This window comes from Cherax quadricarinatus, chromosome 84, assembly GCF_038502225.1.
Source record: "Cherax quadricarinatus isolate ZL_2023a chromosome 84, ASM3850222v1, whole genome shotgun sequence".
Classification (NCBI taxonomy): Eukaryota; Metazoa; Arthropoda; class Malacostraca; order Decapoda; family Parastacidae; genus Cherax; species Cherax quadricarinatus.
This window is the reverse complement of record NC_091375.1, coordinates 2,169,592-2,187,526: the sequence shown is the minus strand read 5'-3', so window position 1 is coordinate 2,187,526 and position 17,935 is coordinate 2,169,592. Positions and strand designations below refer to the sequence as shown.

Here is a 17,935-nt window from a genome sequence, read left to right as displayed (position 1 = left end):
TTTTTTTATTAATTTAAAATATTTTTTATTAGGCTAGTACATGGACTTGGTTTCTGGATTTATGATCACTTATAACCTAGTCTCTGGTCAGGCCTCCCGGTTAAAGGCTGTGACCCAGTCTATGGTCAGGCCTCCTGGTTAAATGGCCCAGTCTCTGACCAGGCTTTCTAATTAACAGTTTTGCCACTTATGCAATTGATGCTTGCTGCACATAATCCAGTGTGCTCACCACAGTCTGGCTGGTTAGGAAAATTTCAAATTTTTCTTTGGAGACTAGTCTATTAGTAATTTCATTTACATTTTGAAAAGGGGTGGGAATAGTGTTGAAAATATTTGTCCTTGTTAGGTTATCTCTATATGCTTATTGCAGGTTTGCATTTCGTTGTGGGTAATTTTCTTGCTGTCTTCCATCCCTACTCTGATTTTAAGATCGTAGTATTTTGACCAGTAGTTAGATATCTGTACTTGAATTGATGCAGTCAACGAAAGTCATCTTCACATACGTATTCAGATCTGCAATTAGTGAAAAACAACGTTCAAATTAAGACAGTACTAGTGCCTTTCAGTACTTTGAGCTTGGCATGACTCATGAAATCATAATGACACGATTGCAAACAAACCATACCACAGGCGGGGATAGAACCCGCTATCAGAGAGTCTCAAGTTATGTGGGGATCCTTGGGTCCCTTATATTCCTTTTCTGCTCTGTAGAGTAGTTTGTGTTTTGACCACCTCTAGTTTTTATATTCCAATGTAGATTAAATTTGTTCTCACAAGATCTTGTTTTCTACTGTGAAGGATACAGCAACTCTTTAAGATTTACATCTGTTTGGTACCTTAAACAAGAGCTTTTTTCCCGTGGGAGAAAATTTGAATCTGTACCATGCCTTAGTTTTTTTCTATGGGAGGTCTGATTTTTACTTTGTTTATGATTACTCGTAGTCTGGTTTGTTAGAAAGTGAGAAGAAACCTCTGTTGCTCCTTTTTATATCATTTCACACTGATGCATTATAGTTGCCCATGAGAATTGTACATTTGGCAATTAATGTAACCAGGATATAGTTAGTCTTTTCTTGATAAACAGTAGTGCATTTATGTCTGGGTACATTTTTGTGTATTTAGTATTAGCAGGTTCTGTATTTAATTAGTGTAATGTTTGCTGGAGTCTTGGATAATACCAGGCTTGTGGTATTGTGGCATTTAATTGTAAAATAAATGCATAACATTTACTTTTTACACCTGGCTTTTCTTGTGTTTTAACTTGAATGCTGTTGGGAAAATTTTATTAGCATATTTAAGAAACTGTTGACCTTATTGGGTTATGGCAGTAGTCACGTGGTGGTAAGAGGTTGATGATGAAACTTTGTTGCTGTACCATACAGTGTTGCATGACTTGCTTGTTCTAGTAGTTAACTGATATTACCTAGATGAAAACTATTGTAATTTGAATGTTGGCACATGGCAATAAAACCTACACTATTAAATGAGGATATTGGAAACTGGTTTGGTTTGGACTGGCATTCACCTTAATTCTAAGATGAAAATTATTCTGTCTTTTAATCTTAATTAACTGTCCCTTCTTTGAGATGCCTTAATGATGAAGAGCTTGTTACCTAAGATGTTATACCTATCCTCCCAGTCCAGATAAAAGGATTCAACTGATTGCCTAAGACTGCCAGTTATGCTACCAATAAAACTAAGCCAATAAGTTGTTAAATATAATTGTACTGCAATTTATTTGATGGCTAATCAATTTATTTTACCGGTGCACAAAAAGATAGTCTAATAAAAAAATTTTTTTAACTATTTCTTAGAAGTAATTTAACATTGTTGTTAATATATTTTCATCCATATTTGTATGAGCTGCATTGGCTCCCTTTCAAGGTAATAGTTGAATATAAACTGTATTAACATTTAAAGCTAGTATAATTTAATGAACCAAGGTATCTTGCTGATATGCTTGTATACTTGTCACATTGGACTTCGAAATGTTTCTGTGAATTACTGTCAACCTAAAGTAATGTAGGCATTCCTGGCACTAAAAACATTTCTTTTGTTCATTAATTATGTCCCCAGGCTTCTTCTATTTTGAACTCATAATCACACAAAAATAGATTTACTCTATTTCTTAGGTAATAAAACAGACCAGAGGTGTCGGGGATACCGTACTTTAGTTGGGAAGATAGGCAAAAATTTAATTTTTTCACTACTGTGATCTCAGTCATCTTTGTTTCAGTAGTATGTCTTCCATTATATTAAATGATACCAAGAAACAGCCAATAAAACCATGAAAACCATCCTAGAAAAAAAGCCCTTCAAAGTTGCTGTTTTAACCCTTAAACGGTTCAAACGTATACTATATACGTTCTCTCGCGTAGCGCCCCAAACGTATATATAGTTTTCATTTGTCATTCATTCAACATTGGCATGATACGCCTGAGTCGCCTAGACATAAGAGAATGGGTGTGCGCACTCAGTGTGTGCCATATGAAAAAAATTGAGGACGCCTGGGTACCACATGCTCTTTTTTCCTATAATTTTTTTTTTCTCAAAATATTCAGGGTGCTGCACGAGAGAACATATATATACGTTTGGACCGTTTAAGGGTTAAACCAAACAGTCAGTTTTGCTTTTCCCATCATTCACTATGTGGAGCAGGTTTTTTTTTTATATATATATGTTGTGCAGCCTCGCTGCACAGGCCCATTCTTTCATGTCTAGACCTGAATTTACCTCTCGTAATTTACCCAAGTGAGATGAGCTTTTGGCATAGAACTAAAGGGTCCCTGGCCTCAGTGACATAGTTCTATGTGACGGTTACTAAAAGGTTTAAATCAAGGGTAGAATTCATAGAAATTGCAGATACAGTTGACCCCCGGTTCGCGAAGTCATCGGTATCCGAAGCATTATATCGCAAAAAATTGGCCTCGGTTCCCGTTACAAAACCCGGTATGCGATACGATTCGTACGAGACGTGTCCACGTGTGGCCTGAACTGCCCCGTGTGTGCCAATGTTTACAAGCCAGCCAGTGTGCATGCATCTAAGGATACATTCAGTACATTCCATATTATCCATATTATCACTGTTTTTGGTGCTTGTTTCTGCAAAATAAGTCACCATGGGCCCCAAGAAAGCTTCTAGTGCCAACCCTGTGGTAAAAAGGGTGAGAATTAGTATGGAAATTAAGAAAGATTTTGAAGGGTTTGGGGCTAACCCTGAGAAGCCTATGCCAGTTGTGGAATCCATTGTGCCTACTTCAAAAATTAAGGAAATGTGTGCACAGTGAGTTGAACTGCAAACCTTTATGGATGAAAATCACCCTAACACAGCTATTGCAAGCCATGCTGGTGACTATTACACTGACAATGTTGTGAACCACTTTAGGAAAGTCATAAAGGAACGAGAGGTACAGGCCTCTATGGACAGATATGTTGTGTGACAGAAGTCCAGTGACTCTCAAGCTGGTCCTAGTGGCATTAAAAGAAGAAGGGAAGTAACCCCGGAAAAGGACTTGCTACCTCAAGTTCAAATGGAGGGGGATTCCCCTTCTAAACACTAAAAACTTCAACACCCTCCCCTCCCATCCCATCAATCATCACCAGATCTTCATTAACCCCTTGACTGTCGCAACCCCAAATCCTAAAGTGTCTCCTGGTGTCGCAAAATTTAAAAAAAAAAAATTATTTTTTCTTATGAATTTTCCCAATTGTAATGACACCAAAAACAAAATTTGATGGAAAACTGACGGAATTACGCTCTCACGAATTTAGCAACCTCGGCGATATTTACAAATCTGCGATTTCGCTCTCTTTGACCCGTATTTTCGGCTAATTCCATTGTTCCAGTCGACCAAACTCATAGCTATTTCTTTAGAACTCCATTTTTTCTATCGATTGAGTACAAGAAACTGCCCATTTACCAATTTCAACTACCCAATAACGTGGTCAGAAATTTGCAATTTGGCCAATTTCCCGAAAATTAAAAAATATGACAATTTCAAAATACGGTCCAGAATGAACAGTGCAGACATTCCTGGCTCTAAAATAACATTTTCTTTGTTCATCAGTCATGTCTCCAAGCCCCTCTGATATTACTCTTGCTTTCTATTTTGAATTTTTATTCAAACAAAAAATAGAAGATTTACTGTTATGCAGACTACTGCAATACTGTAATAATTGTATAAATAACATCAACCCATTCACGACTGCATATTAGAATGGCTAGTTTGACATTTATTGGATAATAACATTTGTTTACTTTTGAACATCGGCAAAAATCAAACATTTCCCCTACTTTGAGCTCTATTTCCAGGTTCTTTTTATAGTAAAATTCAGTCAAAATCACCCCTATTTCTATAATATGTTTTCCATTCTATCAAATGAGACCAAGAAAACGAGAATACAACCATAAATACTACATGAAAATAGACCACAAAGTCAGCATTTTAATTAAAAAAGACGGTCAGTGTTTTTTTTTTTCTCATTATGCACTGCGTGCTCCAGGAAATTTTTTTTATATGGTGCACACTGACCACACAGACCCATTCTCTCACATGTGGGCCTACCAGCTTTCTCCTGTTTGATTTGAAGCCGCTAGAATTTATGAGTATATATACGTCAAACACGGTACCTCGTAAGACATATATATACGACGTCGATAGTTAAAGGTAAGTGTCAATTATTCTATTGTGGGAAATTCGATTGTTATTGCAATTATTCTATTGCATTAAACTTAATATTTCATGTGGTAAAATTTTTTTTTTTTTCATACTTTTGGGTGTCTTGCATGGATTAATTTGATTTCCATTATTTCTTTTGGGGAAAATTGATACACTTTCCGATAATTTTGCTTTACGATGAGCTCTCAGGAACGGATTAATAACGTGAACCGGGGGTCCACTGTAGTTGTGACTCTCAGGATGAGAAAGCATTATTTTATTAGACTACAGCTGTTACAGCTAGTACTATATTGCTTTATAAACTTGAATATGAGAGCAAATAATGATTATTTTTAATTAGAATGGTCATTTCTTGCCTCCATTTATCACCACATTCCTTTAAACATTTTTACATAAACAACAAAGCGGGTAAATTTGTTTGGAATAAATGATGACCTGGAATAAGAGACTTGATAGTGTAATTACTGTATTTTACAGCGAACAAGATGCTTCGGTGTCGACCCCCCAACCCCCCCATTCTGATTGGCTAAGTTTTGGAAAAAAAAAGATAAACGGTACTTCGGCATCCAAGACACTGGGAAATTTTTCGAGATTTATTTTGGTGAAAAAACAGCGTCTTCAACGCCATAAACTATGGTAACTGCCAGAAAATTTAAATTTTGTGTGTATTAGTTGTTTCTAGTTCAGTGTGGTATGGTTAATATATAACATTCCATTCTCAGAATTCCACAGCAAACAGCAGCTCAAAATCCTTGTCTAAAGCCCCTCCTCCTCTCATTCCTGTTGCTAATGGCCTGCGACCTGATAATCTATCTAGTCACAAAGGAGTGGGTAGAAATGGACTTGACAAGCAAAGACTTGTTGACACACCTGCATTTAGGCCAGACCCTACAAGACTAGAGCCTCCATATAAAGTCAGAAAGGTTAGAGTAATTCACTTTTCTTGTCTGTGCTTAAATATAAGGTTATCAGTTTTGTATTCATTTATATTGGACTGAATTAATATAAGATGTCCTTGACAACAATAATGTATGTAGATGTGAGTTTTTTTTTTTTACTTCCCAAGATTAATTTACAGAGTTAGTGTCATGTATCATATATGGATTTGGTAGTGAAATAAATATTGTTGATTGTAATGTGTGTTTATGTCCACAGATGGTTATGGATGGCAAAGGCGTGTTATGTATTAATCGTACTGCATATACTCATCAGACAGCTTCTGACTTCAATATGGTGGCTATCCAGGATGTAATTAAGGATTTTTTTCCTGCAGCCACCTTAACAGAGTGCATTGAGGTGTTCCAGAATGTACTTACAGTTACTGTATACAAAGCCAACTGGTAGGTTCCATGATTTGAATGGGATATACAGTCTTGGCAAAAAAATCTTTGCCCTGAAACTCCTAGTACAGTACTGTCTTTCAGTAACCCATAGACCAAAATAGGTGGTGGTGGTTTCACACTTGCAGTTCATTCCTTTTGCCCTGCATGATTGTCTGCTTTTTACATCATCTACAGCTGTTCCTGTTGATCACAATGGGTTCATGTAGGTCAGATTACTATCATCACTCCTTGATAAGGGAGTGCCTCTGAAGAATATTGTAAGACAGGCTAGGATGCACCCTCAGTCTATCTAGAACCTGTACGGAGTTGCAAGAAATCTGCCTCATGCACCACTCCCATTAGTAAGAAGGAATATGGGAGGACCACTCCATGCACTTACACTCTTCAGAAGATGGAAGTTGTGCTAAACGTTATAATTACTGCTTAGAAATTTAAGAACAAGCATCCTAATATCTTGGGAGAAGTGGCTGTGCAAACTCTGCGGCATTGCCTGTCAAAATATCTGAGGATGCCATATCATAGGGCTTCCATAAAACCCTTCATCACTGAGAATATGTGCAAAGCTCACATATTTTGTGAGAAACACAAGAATTGAACCACACATGATTGGGGGTACACCATGTTAAGTGATGATTGACTTTTGTCATCGGCAAAGTCTAGTAGCAGGTTTGATCCTTGTAGGTTTAGTGCTTCTTAATTTATTTAACACATCAGCCATCTCCCACCAAGGCAGGGTGGCCCAAAAAAGAAAAACTTTCATCATCATTCACTCCATCAGTCTTGCCAGAGGTGCACTTACACTATAGTTATAAAACTGCAACATTAACACCCCTCCTTCAGAGTGTAGACTCTGTACCTCCCATCTCCAGGACTCGAGTCCAGCCTGCCAGTTTCCCTGAATCCCTTCATTATGTTACCTTGCTCACGCTCCAACAGCACGTAAAGTCCTAAAAACCATTTGTCTCCATTCACTCCTATCTAACACGCTCACGCATGCTTGCTAGAAGTCCAAGCCCCTCGCACACAAAACCTCCTTTACCCCCTCCCTCTAACCTTTCCTAGGCCAACCCCTACCCTGCCTTTCCTCCATTACAGGTTTATACACTCAGTCATTCTGTTTCCTTCCATTATACATGTCCAAACCATCTCAACAACTCCTCCTCAGTCCTATGGATAATAGTTTTGTTAATCCTGCACCTCCTGCTAATTTCCAAACTACAATTTCTCTGCATTATATTCACACCACACATTGCTCTCAGACATGACTGCCTCCAGCCTTCTCCTTGTTGCAGCATTCACTACTCTTGTTTCACACCCATATGAGAGCGTTGGTATAACTATACTCCCATACATTCCCCTCTTTGCTTCTTTGCTTTCAAGCGACTTCAAGGTTTAGCCCCCTTTTCACAATCAAGACAGTCAGAAACCCTGCCAAGGTCCTGGTTTGGAGGTGTTTCAGCAGTAACAGTGGCCATGGTCTTCATTACCTCCCCAGGGGTGAGATGATGAAAGGAGACAATTACTTAATAGTCCCTGATGAGAAATTCTTATTCGTTAGCATATTCATGGCACCAGTACCTTAATGCATGGAGAGGAGCCCCCGTGCCACCTCAGCACGAAGGTCAGTGATTTGGTTGAGGCAGCATAAGTGCCTGGATAACAGCAGGGATCCTGATTCAATCGCAAATGCTTGACAGGTGTTGATATCCAAAATAGGAGAGAGTGCCAAATCTCCAGCATTGCAAAGCTGTTGGAAGTTCAGAAAAATTTATGAATCCGACTTCCAGAAACTGAGTGATTCTTTGCCAGAAGAAAAATAAAAAATGGTAAAAGATCAGGTGACTAAATGTGTATATTTTAAACTTCTTAAATCCCCTAATAAAGCTCATTTCACTGTTTTGTGTTAAATTGATGTTTTGCAAACTATTTTTTCACAAAAATCTTTGTGGAAAAAAAAAATATTTGCATAAATGGTACTCTACTATTTGCAGTTGCTGAGGTCTGTTCTCAGAACCTGGCCCTACCTCTTAACTTATTACTCTCCAGATTCACTCCCTCTTAACCTCATGGGTCCTATCATACCTACTCTTAAAACTGTGTATGGAGCCCTTCCTCCACTCCCACACCAAGATTATTCCACCTCCCAACCAATCTGAGGCTGAAGAAATACTTCCTAACATCCCTGTGACACATGTGTGACTTCAACTTCCAGTGGTGTCCTTGAATTCCCATTTTTCTCTTCTCAAACAGTCTGTCTCTACCTTATCAATTCCCCTGAGTATTTTGTATGTTATGTTTCCTCCAGTGTGGCTAGCTCCAATTCTGTTGCATACTTCTATATTGTCTCTAGTTTTTAACATGCTTTTTCAGGTGCAGGTACCATTCTGGTGCTGCATATTCCAGGTTGGGCTTAACATACATGGTGGAACCTCTACTTACGAGTTTAATCTGTTCCGTGACCTTGCTTGTATCTGGATTTGCTCATTTGCAGAGTCAATTTTCCTCATTTAAATTAGTTGAAATGCAATTAATCTGTTCCCAGTTCTCAGGAGGTACAACAAGATACTTCAGTATTTCGCTAACATCATCTATACGGATTATTTATCTATCACAATTCATCTAATGTGACATAATAAACACTATAAATAACATACAAACCTCTTATATACTCTAGAATGAATAAAGTATGTCATTGTGTGACAGGTGGAGGCAGCTACAATCGCTCCCGCATTGTTGTGGTAATCACTGCCATCCAGTGACGGCCTTATGAAGTCGTCTATTATCATAATTATTGTTATATAGTACATTATTATTATTATACATATTATTATTACTATTTTTTTTTAAAGTCAGCCGTCTCCCACCGAGGCAGGGTGACCCAAAAAGAAAGAAAATCCCCCCAAAAAATACTTTAATCATTCAACACTTTCACCTCACTCACACATAATCACTGTTATTGCAGAGGTGCTCAGAACACAACAGTTTAGAAGCATATACATATAAAGATACACAACATATCTCTCCAAACTGCCAATAACCCAAACCCTTCCTTTAAAGTGCAGGCATTGTACTTCCCATATCCAGAACTCAAGTCGGGCTATATAAAATAACCTGTTTCACTGAATCCCTTCACTAAATATTACCCTGCTCACACTCCAACAGCTTGCCAGGTCCCCAATTCCATTCGTCTCCATTCACTCCTATCTAACACGCTCACGCACGCTTGCTGGAAGTCCAAGCCCCTTGCCCACAAAACCTTTTTTACCCCCTCTCTCCAACCCTTTCGAGGACGACCCTTACCCTGCCTTCCTTCCCCTATAGATTTATATGCTTTCCATGTCATTCTACTTTGATCCATTCTCTCTAAATGACCAAACCACCTCAACAACCCCTCTTCTGCCCTCTGACTAATACTTTTATTAACTCCACACCTTTTCCTAATTTCCACACTCATTATTATTATTATTATTATTATTATTATTATTATTACAATATAAAAAATTTGTAATTTTTGTTCACACAAAAAATGGAATATTTACTGTTATGCACACCACTGCACTGTTGTAATAATTGTATGAATAATGCCAACCCATTCATTGCTGTACATCGCCAAAGAATTGAACATTTCTGCTTCTTTGAGCTCAATTTCAAGGTACTTTCATCATGAAACCAATCAAAATCATATCTACTCCTGTAATATATCTTCCATTCTATCAAATGAGACCAAAGAAATGAGAAAACAACCATAAAAACCATAGGAAAATACCGCTGAGGGGCAGCTAACGGCTGAGAAGTGAACTCCATTATTTATTCTCCAATTTCTCTCCTTTTTGGTGTACGTTAAGCTTCTTTCCATAATCCATTTCCCAAGTTTCAATAAGATAGTCCAGCAAACAAATGAGATCCAGTTCCCTAGATCAAGAGCAAGAGCCCCTCACCAGTGTCAAGGAACCTCCCTTGAGGCCCACTCACTTACGGAAATTTCGCTTGCACATGGAAGCAAAAATTCGACTGAGCAACTGCTCGTATTTGGAAAAACTCGCATGTGGATGTGCGCTTGCACATGGAAGCAAAAGATCGACCGAGCGACTGCTCGTATTTGGAAAAACTCGCATGTGGATGCGCCACAAGTGGAGGTTCCACTATTGTATGAAAGGCCCAGAATGACTGTTGCAGTTCCTTAAAGCTGTTCTTAGATTTGTCAGATGAGCATTGACTGCAGAGGTTTGGTTGAAGTGAACTTCTGGCATTAAACTGGGCCTCAGTCTCTGGTCTGTACCCTGTTTCCAGTCTCTTTGCTCCATCCCTAATCTTCATGCCCTTGCATTTACTGGGATTGAATTCAAGCAACTACTTACCTGACCACTCTTGCAGTTTATCCAGATCCCTTTGGAGCCTTTCCTTGTACTTGTCTGTTTTTATTTTTGTTAATTTTACATCATCAGCAAGCAGAGATGTATCTGAATCAATCTGTTCTTCAATGTCATTCACATAAACCAAACACAGTACTGGTTGTAATACCAGTCCCTGCAGAACCCCACTAGTTATTGTTTTCCCATTCTGATGTCTCTTTTTTTTGACAGTCTCACTTTGCTTCTTTCCCCCAAGATACTTTGATCCACCAGAGTATGTTCTGTGTAATTTCCGTCTGAATCTCAAATTTCTGTCCAGCCTCTTGTGAAGTACAGTATTGATTTGAATGCCTTCTTGCAATCCACCTAACCCTCTCTCGTCACACATCTGTTACTTAGTCATAGAACTCTAAAAAGTTAGACAAGATTTACAATCCCTAAGCCCATACTCGTCATTTTTTTTTATAAACCCACTTCTCTCCAAGTGTTCTACTATTCTCCCCTTGACAAATTTCATTAATTTGCAAGGTGTGCATGTCAGAGAAGCAGGTCTGTAGTTTAATGCTACCTGTCTGTCTCCTTTCTTAAATAGTATAGGGTCTATACAGTGCCTGCAAAAAATAAACTGGACCTTCCCTTTATTATTATGCAGATCATTAAAAAGCAACGATATAAATGTTATAGAACAAAGACTGTAATGCTTTTATTAAAAATTTTGTCGTCTTTTCCTTTGCCTTGATCATTTGAAATTATTAGGGCATGTTTTCACAAAGATTCGTAGAGTAATCAATGAATAACTGGTTAATCTAACTGTCCTTGCTCTGCTGCAGGCATTACATATATGAATGGGTATCTCATGGAAAGGCACCCTGTTCCTCTCTGTGAGAAGTGTCAGGTTCCAGTATCGATTAGCCACATTCTGTTAGACTGCCCTCTCTATCACTGAGCACGCAGAATTTACCTCCAACGTCGTCTCCGCTCTCCTACTCTTTCTTTACCTTCCCTTCTTGCTGATGGACCCTCCTTTAATCCTGACTCTCTCATTGACTTCTTGACAACGACTGATTTACTCCACAAACTGATGATGATACCTTTCGCACTACCATCAGCCCTTTTTACATCAGTCTTTTGCTGCCCTCTACCCTTTCACTATCCGCTGCCCCGCTGTTCTCCATAACCTACTACTCGTCCCTCTCCCTTTTGCCACCTGATACCCTCGCTTCCTTCCTGCCCTGCAGCGCTGTATAGCCCTTGTGGTTTAGCGCTTCTTTTTTATTATAATAATAATAATAATTACATATATGAAAAGTAGCAGGATTCCTTTTTTTTTTCATGATATAACAGGCAGAGAGCATGCATAGTTCCTTCGTATAAAGGCAAAGCGGACAAAAGAGAGTGCAAAAATTATAGGGGGATAAGTCTGTTGAGTATACCTGGTAAAGTGTATGGTAGAGTTATTATTGAAAGAATTTAGAGTAAGATGGAGAATAGGATAGCAGATGAACAAGGAGGCTTTAGGAAAGGTAGGGGGTGTGTGGACCAGGTGTTTACAGTGAAACATATAAGTGAACAGTATTTAAATAAGGCTAAAGAGGTTTTTGTGGCATTTATGGATTTGGAAAAGGCGTATGACAGGGTGCATAGGGACGCAATGTGGCAGATGTTGCAGGTGTATGGTATAGGAGGTAGGTTGCTGAAAGCAGTGAAGAGTTTTTTACGAGGATAGTGAGGCTCAAGTTAGAGTATGTAGGAAAGAGGGAGATTATTTCCCATTAAAAGTAGGCCTTAGACAAGGATGTGTGATGTCACTGTGGTTGTTTAATATATTTATAGATGGTGTTGTAAGAGAAGTAAATGCGAGGGTCTTGGCAAGAGGCGTGGAGTTAAAAGATAAAGAATCATACATAAAATGGGAGTTGTCACAGTTGCTCTTTGCTGATGACACTGTGCTCTTGGGAGATTTTGAAGAGAAGTTGCAGAGGTTAGTGGATGAATTTGGTAGAGTATGTAAAAGAAGAAAATTAAAAGTGAATACAGGAAAGAGTAAGGTTATGAGGATAAAAAGATTAGGTGATGAAAGATTGGATATCAGATTGGAGGGAGAGAGTATGGAGGAGGTGAATGAATGTATTCAGATATTTGGGAGTGGACGTGTCAGCGGATGGTTCTATGAAAGATGAGGTGAATCATAGAATTGATGAGGGGAAAAGGGTGAGCGGTGCACTTAGGAGTCTGAGGAGACAAAGAACTTTGTCCTTGGAGGCGAAGAGGGGAATGTATGAGAGTATAGTTTTACCAACGCTCTTATATGAGTGTGAAGCATGGGTGATGAATGTTGCAGCGAGGAGAAGGCTGGAGGCAGTGGGGATGTCATGTCTGAGGGCAATGTGTGGTGTGAATATAATGCAAAGGATTCGTAGTTAGGAGGAGGTGAGGGATTGCCAAAACTGTTGTCCAGAGGGCTGAGGAAGGGTTGTTGAGGTGGTTCGGACATGTAGAGAGAAGGGAGCGAAAGAGAATGGCTTCAAGAGTGTATCAGTCTGTAGTGGAAAGAAGGCGGGGTAGGGGTCGGCCTAGGAAAGGTTGGAGGGACGGGGCAAAGGAAGTTTTGTGTGTGAGGGGCTTGGACTTCCAGCGGGCATGCGTGAGCGTGTTTGATAGGAGTGAATGGAGACAAATGGTTTTTAACCCTTTCAGGGTCCGTCCCGTAGATCTACGGCTTTACGTTCAGGGTCCAAACCGTAGATCTACGCCATGAGCTCAGCTCACTCTGATAAACTGTGAGTGGTACATTTGGGCCTAGATATGAGAGAATACATCTATGTGGTATGTGTGCACCACATAAAACAGATCCTGCAGCACACTGTATATAATGAGAGAAAAAAAATGAAATCATGATTTTTCGATTAAAACAGCAACTTTGCAGTGTTTTTTCGTATGTTTTTTATAGTTGTATTTGGGATTTCTTGGTCTCATTTGATAGAATGGAAGACATATTACAGAAATAGAGATGATTTTGATTGGTTTTAGCACTGGAAATGGCTTGAAACTGAGCTCAAAGTAGCAGAAATGTTAAATTTTTGCCGATATTCAAGAGTAAACAAACGACCTCACACGTCTAATACACGCCAGCTGGTGGGTCTAATATACATTCACAAATATGGTGATGATATTTATACAATTATTACAGTATTGCATAACAGTAAATCTTCTATTTTTTGGTGTGAATAAAAATTCATTATGTGAATAAAAAATCAAAATGGAATTTATTTGTAAAGCCTCAAAACATAACTAATGAACAGAGGAAATGTTAGTTTAGTGCCAGGAATGCCTACATTGTTCATTCTGGACCCTATTTTGAAATTGGAATATTTTGAACTTTGTGTTAAATTGGCCAAATTAACAATTTCCGATCACTTTATTTTGTAGTTGATACAGTTGACTTGGCGATTTCTTGTGCTCAATCGATAGAATAGAAGTAATACTAGTGAAATAGCTAAGAATTTGGTTGATTGGAATAATGTAATTGGCCTAAAATGGGAGTCAAATTCGGCAAAATCGCCGATTCGTAAATATCGCTGACACATCAAAATTCGCGAGAGCATAATTTCGTCAATTTTCCACCAAATTTCGTACTTTTTGTTTTATTACCTTCACAAAAAGATTCTCTACGATTTCATAAGAAAAAATAACAAATTTTTTTTTTGAAAATTCTTGGACACTGGTGCGTGACTCCAGATTTGGGCCTTGGACCCTGAAAGGGTTAATACTTGACATGCTGTTGGAGCGTGAGCAAAGTAACATTTATGAAGGGATTCAGGGAAACCGGCAGGCCGGACTTGAATCCTGGAGATGGGAAGTACAGTGCCTGCACTCTGAAGGAGGGGTGTTAATGTTGCAGTTTAAAAACTGCAGTGTAAAGCGCCCTTCTGGAAAGACAGTGATGGAGTGAATGATGGTGAAAGTTTTTCTTTTTCGGGCCACCCTGCCTTGGTGGGAATCTGCCGATGTGTTAATAATAATAATAAAAAAAAAAGGCATTCTCAATACCCTTGATCTGGACTATTCCTTGGCCACAGTAAAACCTAAGTATTTTTCTTAGCAAACCACTTGGCTACTTTTGTGGGCCTTCTGATGGTGGTGCAGCCTCCATTATAAGTACCGTCCAGTCCCCACTAACAATGTACTACACACAGACTTTGTCCAAAAATAAACCTAATCAGTGTTTACCAAACAAATGCAGCTTTACACAATAATATGAGCATACACAAAATATTACATCTGGTGAAAACTAATAGGGGAAAAGGGTGAATTTAATTTAGCTCTCATAAAATTGGAAGTGGAGAAGAATCCTTCCTCTGTAAGCCATATGTATAATAAGAGGTGACTAAAATACCAGGAGCAAAGGGCTATTGACCCCTTTTGTATAAATTACTATATGTAAAAAGAGAAAAGGCTCTTTAGTTTCAGGTCACCCTACCTTGGTAGGAGACAGTTGGTGTCAAAAAAAAAAAAAATGGAATTGTTAATTCTGCAGTTCTTTACCAATATTTACCTCTTCAAAGGGGGGCTCCTTCTAGTGGTGAATAGGCTATTGGCCTGAAGAACTGGACCTTTTGATCTTCTTCCTCAGACCGAACCTAATTACCCCCCTTATCCTCCCTTCCCTATCCCACCCTCCCCATCCCTTTTTTTTTTTTTCTCCTTTCCTTCCCCTCCTCCCCTTTTCTCCATCCCGTTTGTAGCCTCTGGGGGTCCTCCCCTCTGGCATTAAGGTTTCTAGGTAGGGGGCCTCTTCAAGGGGGGCTCCTTGGCGTGGTGAAGAGGCTCTTGGTCTGAGGAATTAGACCTATCGGTCTTCTTCCTCAGACCGAACCTAATTACCCCCCAATCTCCCCTCCCCTATCCCATCCTCCCCATCCTCCCCTTTTTCCTTTCCTCCTCCTCCTCCCCACTCCTCCCTTTTGCCCTTCCTCTTTTTGTCCTTTGGGATTTCTCCCACAGGCGCGCTAGTTCCTAGGTAGGAGAAAGGACACCGGGGTCCATCCCATTCCGTTGAGGTTTCTTGGCGGTGGCGTAGTTTGCCGTGGAATCTGGATTGCCTAGGGATGTCCCGATCCCTCTCCGGTATCCCGGAGTAGCTTTGGGTGTCTTTTGGGCGACGGGTGTAGCTCTGGAAGCCACCTTTCGGATTCCGGGGGTGGTGGCTGAAGGAGGTATGCTTTGTGGCGGATATCCGGCCGCCCTCTCTTTTGTCCACCGAGGTAGCTCGGCAGATGTGAGGTTGCTATCCCAGATTGCTGGTTTACTGGCATGAAGGGTAGGGTATGGCACGGGTTCCATGCTGCATCTGCGCTACTAGCGGTGTCAAGTCCTCTTGGGCGCGGAGGGAGATTTCTGGCCCTTTCATCCCTCCTAGGAGCTATCCCTCCCCGGTCCCCCCCTTTTTTTTTTTTTTTTTTTATTTTTATTTTCTTTTCTTCTTTCTTTTTTTTTCTTAAAAACAAAAAGAAAGAAGTAACCTAACCATGGCAGCCCTAGTCCATGAACCTGGTACCCCCGGGCCCCTTCTTGATACCGCACCCCGTTCTGACCCCGCCTCGTCTTTGGACCACTCTTCAGACATTCCTCATGCCTCTGTACCTATTGCCGGTGCTGTTTCCTCACCCGCTTCAGGTACTGAGGCCTCGACTGACTCCTTCGATTTATCAGACCTTCGCTCTCCTCTGACTATGCTTCCGGCCTCTCCCTCTACGGTGCGGCAATTTTCAAATCGCCGACCCGTTCCACGTCGGACCAACTCTGGTCCCACGCCTAAACGTCAACGACAATTACCTGCTGATGATACTTCTCCACCTTCACCTTCTCGTTCTTCTCAGAAACGATCGACACGTCCTTCACTACCTTTCCACGCTCAGTTTCAGACTGAACAGTGGACTAAATTCTTCACTTTACGACCAACTTCCTCTACTGCCTATCTTTCTGACCATAGTATTGGCAAGGCACTCCTACGCCATGTTGGTAAAGATATTTCTTTTCATGCTCTTAAGAGCGGTACGCGCATCATTACCGTACAGAATGCTACCCAGGCTCGTGAGCTCTCTCGTCTTACCCATATAGATACTGTTCCTGTCACCCTTGAAAAACATCATTCCCTCAATTCTTGTAGTGGTACCGTTATTCTGCCCCATACCATAGTTCAACAAAATTTCCAGACATGTGGCACCGACATTCTAGAACAGCTGGAACTCCAAGATCTCCCAATCATCAAGGTAGACACTTACGTTCTTCCTGCCCGTGGGCGGAGACGATACCCTAGCAATGTGGCTCGTTTAACTTTTGACAGCCGAGAACTCCCATCCTCCGTTTATATAGCAGGACATCGGTTACAAGTTCGAAAGGTGATCCCTACACCACAACAGTGTAGAAATTGCTGGCGATTTGGCCATCCAGCGAAATATTGCAGATCTATCGCCGAATGCCCAGTCTGTGGTGCCGATGACCATTCTAATACGTCTTGCAATCGATCTCCCTCTTGCCTTAACTGTCATGAGGCTCACCCTTCGTACTCTCGCCGTTGTCAGGTCTATTTAAACGAGCGGGAAATCCGTTACCTCAAAGAGACAGAAGGTCTCCCTTATGCCATGGCAGTTTCTCATCTCCGCCTCCAAGGGAGACTCCCACGTGTTTCTTATTCCCGTGTTTCAAAACGTCCCCCCACTTCTGGTATCCCATCTTCTACACCCACCTCTGTGGTTACCTCTCCCATAATCACTCCTGTATCTAATCCTTTTGCTGTCCTCGGCTCAGACGTCCCTACTTCAACGCCTCAGTCTAATCTCGCTTCTTCGAGTTCTCTCTTACAAGCCTCAGTATCGACGAGACCTCGTACGACACCTCTTCCCAATCGTCCCTCTACTTCTCAAAAGTCAAAAAAAGGTCCGGTAACACCTCCTACCCATCTTCCACCTCCTCATTTTACCCTCCCTGTCTCTGTCCCTAGTTCTTCCCCTCTCACTGGCTCAGTTACAAGTGCAGAGGTTCACCCTCCTCCTCGTAATGTACCTTCCTCCCCTGTTCCCTCCCAAGTTTCTTCCTCTTCTGCCACCTCCCAGGTTCCTGTCTCTTCTGTCCCCTGCCACGCTTCTCCAGTTCCCTCCACCCTTTCGCCCCCCCCTACCTTGGTACAGTCCAATACAGTTCCAATCTTTACTCATCCTCCCCCTACCATTCCCAATATTGTCTCCCATACGACATCTCTGAATTCCGAAACACTTGAAGCAATCTCTGAATATATTGCAGAGACCAAACCATCAATGGACACTGATCCACCTTCCGCTCTTCCTCTCTCCTCTGCTCCATCTGCGCAACTCCTTTCTTCACAGCGCACCGTTCCTTCGCTGCTTGAACATTTTCCACTGCCTCCGCATGTGGACTTTTCTAACCCTTCTAGTCCGTAGGAACCCTTACCTGCGGATTTCAAGTATCTTTATCATTGCCAATCATGGCCTTTTTACAGTGGAATATACGCGGCCTCAGGGGTAATCGGGGTGAGCTTCAG

General features: G+C 40.7%; 1 protein-coding gene across 1 annotated transcript in view; it reads left to right on the top strand.

The window, feature by feature from the left end:
• Positions 1-5,401: 5,401 nt before the first annotated feature.
• LOC128704234 (uncharacterized) overlaps positions 5,402-17,935 on the top strand; it is a gene marked incomplete at its 5' end in the record, with an annotated part of 36,304 nt that continues 23,770 nt past the window's right edge. The window contains 2 exon segments of the mRNA XM_070102938.1: positions 5,402-5,602; positions 5,835-6,019. Coding sequence (XP_069959039.1) covers positions 5,402-5,602; positions 5,835-6,019 — 386 coding nt within the window.